General features: G+C 37.1%; 1 protein-coding gene across 1 annotated transcript; it reads right to left on the bottom strand.

Moving 5' to 3' along the window:
• Position 1: 1 nt before the first annotated feature.
• Positions 2–466, bottom strand: TM35_000232680 (putative retrotransposon hot spot (RHS) protein; the record flags this gene model as incomplete). Its single annotated transcript, XM_029027508.1, has 1 exon — positions 2–466. A coding segment is annotated over one exon (465 nt), but the record flags the coding sequence as incomplete, so codon positions are not given.
• Between the last annotated feature and the right edge of the window lie 63 nt (positions 467–529).

Raw genomic sequence — 529 nt, 5'->3', positions numbered from 1 at the left:
TTGCTCTCCTCTTTCCTTTCTCTGCCTTCATTTGTTTTTTTTTTCTTTCTGTATCCATCGCTTCTAAAGCCTCAATAAGCCATATAATCATTGACTGTGACATGTTCACTTGATACTGATTTACCTTTTCCTTCCAGAATTTGATAATAGCGTTCTGTAGCGTGGCGGTATACTGCTGTGAGTTTTTAAAAGTGCATCCTTGCCATTCTTTTATTTGTCTCCTCTCATCAGTGTCGTAGGGTTGTAAGTAAATGATCTCCCATGATACTTTCTTGGAAATAAGAGTCCAGTCAGAAAAACAATTTTTAAGATATTCAATGAATTTACATACCTTACTAGCTGTAGTTTCATGTCTTTTGGCAGTTGTCGTTTGTATTCCAATCAGTGTAACCTTCCCTCTTGCAGATTTCAAAAAGTAGAAAGCATCCACCACAGGGAAATTAGATATAGAAGGATGGTAAAGCATATTGTACTCTATCCTCTTCTTCTCATCTTTTATACTGGTGGGAAAGGAGAGAGACCCATCACT

Source organism: Trypanosoma theileri (genome assembly GCF_002087225.1).
Source record: "Trypanosoma theileri isolate Edinburgh chromosome Unknown TM35_Tth_23_V1, whole genome shotgun sequence".
NCBI lineage: Eukaryota > Euglenozoa > Kinetoplastea > Trypanosomatida > Trypanosomatidae > Trypanosoma > Trypanosoma theileri.
Note: the sequence above shows the minus strand (reverse complement) of the source record. Positions and strands in the feature narration are given on the sequence as shown.